Genomic DNA, 2,885 nt, shown 5'->3' on the forward strand with positions numbered 1-2,885 from the left:
AAAAAGGACATAAGTAGGATCGACAAATTGATCCGAAAGGCTGGTCATGTGATTGGCAGTAAGTTGGAGACGTTTGTCTCAGTGAGGGACAGGAGGACACTGGACAAACTGCTCTCCATCATGGACAATCCGTCACATCCACTACACCAGACAATAGAGGGGCAGCGGAGCTCATTCTCCAACAGGCTGATCCAGCTCCGCTCCCACACTGAACGCTACAGGACTACTTTCATACCATTCTCTGTCCAGTTGTACAACAACTCACCTTTCTGTGACAGATAACTCATTGTTATTAATGTTAATGGATACTACTGCACCTTACACCTTACCCTGTATATATAATTTATATTTATATTCTTCCATTTCTTGTACATTTGTTCATATTCTAATATGATAATTTGTACATTTTGGCTTATACTATTTCTATTTTATGTTACTAGATCTTATTCTACTTATTTTTTATTTCTATTTTATTTAACTTAATCTTTTCTTTTTATCTGAGGTTCTTAAGAGTGTGTTTTTTATGACAACTAAGCTACTGTAACCAAGCAATTTCCCTTGTGGATCAATAAAGTTTATCTAAGTCTAAGTCTAAGTCTATTAAACATGTCAAGGTAGCAGCCATAATGTTTGACTGACAGCTGATCTCTGTGCAGAAACACCACAACAATGAACTCTCAGCAACAAACATGGAGAGAAAACAAGTTGATGAAGAGAAACACGGAAGTTAACTCTCTGCTCCTGAAGTTACCTCTGTCTACTTCACTTTAATCAACTTAGCACTGGATTCCCAAACATAAAGTCCAGCATAGAGTGGCTGAGTGAATGTGGTCTGGACTCTGTGGACGAGAGTCATTGTTTCAGAGACGCTGTAGAAAGACAGAATACCTGCTCTGTGATCCAGGTACACTCCTACTCTGGAGGAACGAGGACCTGAGTACAGAGCTTGGATGTTGTTGTTCACAAATGTAGAACTGTCTATGGAACAATATAATGCCCAAGATTTGTCATCATGCCCAAATCCACTTGCATTCCCTGATCTGTTGATATTCTTGTATGTGACTGCTACACCAACTCCTCCTCCACTCCTCTCCACCTCCCAGTAACAACGTCCAGTCAGACTCTCTCTACTCAGGACCTGACGACAATTAGTGAATCTCTCTGGATGATCAGGATAAGACTGTATTTTTTTCATCGACGTTACTTTTCTGCTCCTCTCAGACAGTACCAGACGTTTGTGCACTGTGTTTGGATCCAGTGTGATTTCCCATGAATACTTTAAGAATTCATCTCTGGTCTTTGGCTCAGGTTGTGGCAGTAAAACATCCACTTCAGTCACTGTCATATAGATGTTTGTCTTTGTCTCTCTCAGGATATCCTGTAGTTTATTTCTGAGCTCTGTCACAGCTGCTTTCACATCCTCAAAGTTCCTCAGAGGACAGATATTGATGCTGGATGAGTGTGTAGATAAACTGAGTGGTGGCAGTGAGAAGTAGTTTTGTAGAAACTGGTTGTGATCCTCTGTGTCTGAGAGCTGCTTCAGCTCAGCATCTTCTCTCTTCAGCTCAGTGATCTCCTGCTCCAGCTTCTCCTGAACCTCTTTGACACGACTCTCCTCAGTTTCCTGTTGTGATCTGACCTGCTGCTTCATATCAGAGCTTCTTTCCTGGATGAGACGGATCATCTCAGTGAAGATCTCCTGACTGTCCTTCACTGTTTTATCAGCAGAGTGAGCGATGGCCTTCAGCTCCTGTTGAAGCAGCTTCACATCTTTCTCTTTGCCCTGGATCATCTTCTGGATGTTTTTTCGTCTCACCTCCAACTTTCCCTGTCTCTCAGTCCTTTCTGCTTCAGCTGAGACTGTGTCGTGGCCTTTATGTTCCTCCACAGAGCAAAGATAACAGATACTCTGCTGATCAGTACGACAGAACATCTTCATCACCTCACCATGACGAGAGCAGATGTTCTCCTGGAGCTTCTTGGAGGGCTCTACCAACTTGTGTTTCTTTAATGGAGCTGCATCATAATGAGGTTGAAGGTGTTTCTCACAGTAAGATGCCAGACAGAATAAACAGGACTTGAAGGCTTTCACTTTTCTTCCAGTGCAGACATCACAGGCCACATCTTCAGGTCCAGCATAGCAGTGATCAGCAGGAGCAGCTTGGAGTCCAGTCTTCTTCAGCTGCTCCATTAAAACTGCTAACATGGTGTTTTTCACCAGGACAGGCCTCGATCTGAAGAGTTGTCTGCACTGAGGACATCTGTGGATTTTCTTCTTGTCCTCTTCATCAAAGTGTCTTTTAATACAGTTCATGCAGTAGCTGTGTCCACAGGGAATACTCACCGGATCCTTCATTAGATCCAGACAGATGGAACAAGAAAAGGTTTCTCGAACCAGCTCAACTCCTTTCTCTGCCATCCCTCCTCTCACTGTCAGTGACTGACAGCTTGTGTTCTTTGAAGACTTTACAGTTGAGCAATGTGTTTTTGTGGAGGAACTGTGAGGCGTCACCACACTCCTATTCTTGGAAGAGGAGGGACCTGAAAGAATCTGACTATTAAAACATAAAACAATAAAAAAAATCACCCTACAGACATAAAAACTGTACAAAGTACAAATCAGTAGAGAGTTAAAGCTCTAAACATTTTCCTTCTTACCATTTGGGCCAGTTTTATATCAAACATATAAAAGAAATCAGGAGCAGGATAACAATCCCTTTTGAACTATTTCTAAATATAACTGAATTGTAAAGTGTTTGCTGACATGATTACATATGAGTTCATTATTAACCTGAGTCCTCTCAGTCTCTGATAAACACGTTTCTGCTGTCGTCTCATTGTAATAAAAGTGATCACATGATTAAATCAGGAGGTCACACTGTACA

At 41.8% G+C, this 2,885-nt stretch overlaps 1 protein-coding gene across 1 annotated transcript; it reads right to left on the reverse strand.

Moving 5' to 3' along the window:
* Nucleotides 1–583: 583 nt before the first annotated feature.
* LOC311489386 (tripartite motif-containing protein 16-like) lies at nucleotides 584–2,514 on the reverse strand. The gene has a single exon (XM_084546457.1). It carries the CDS (start codon nucleotides 2,417–2,419, stop codon nucleotides 758–760), a length of 1,662 nt encoding a protein of 553 aa, XP_084402583.1. The 5' UTR covers nucleotides 2,420–2,514; the 3' UTR covers nucleotides 584–757.
* Nucleotides 2,515–2,885: the final 371 nt, after the last annotated feature.

The sequence above is a fragment of the Chelon labrosus genome, assembly GCF_963514085.1.
Source record: "Chelon labrosus genome assembly, chromosome: 6".
In the NCBI taxonomy this organism is placed as follows: Eukaryota; Metazoa; Chordata; class Actinopteri; order Mugiliformes; family Mugilidae; genus Chelon; species Chelon labrosus.

Bases quoted from the DNA above. Each gene is read 5' to 3' on its own strand.
- LOC311489386 (XM_084546457.1), bottom strand. From the start codon at position 2,419: ATGGCAGAGAAAGGAGTTGAGCTGGTTCGAGAAACCTTTTCTTGTTCC.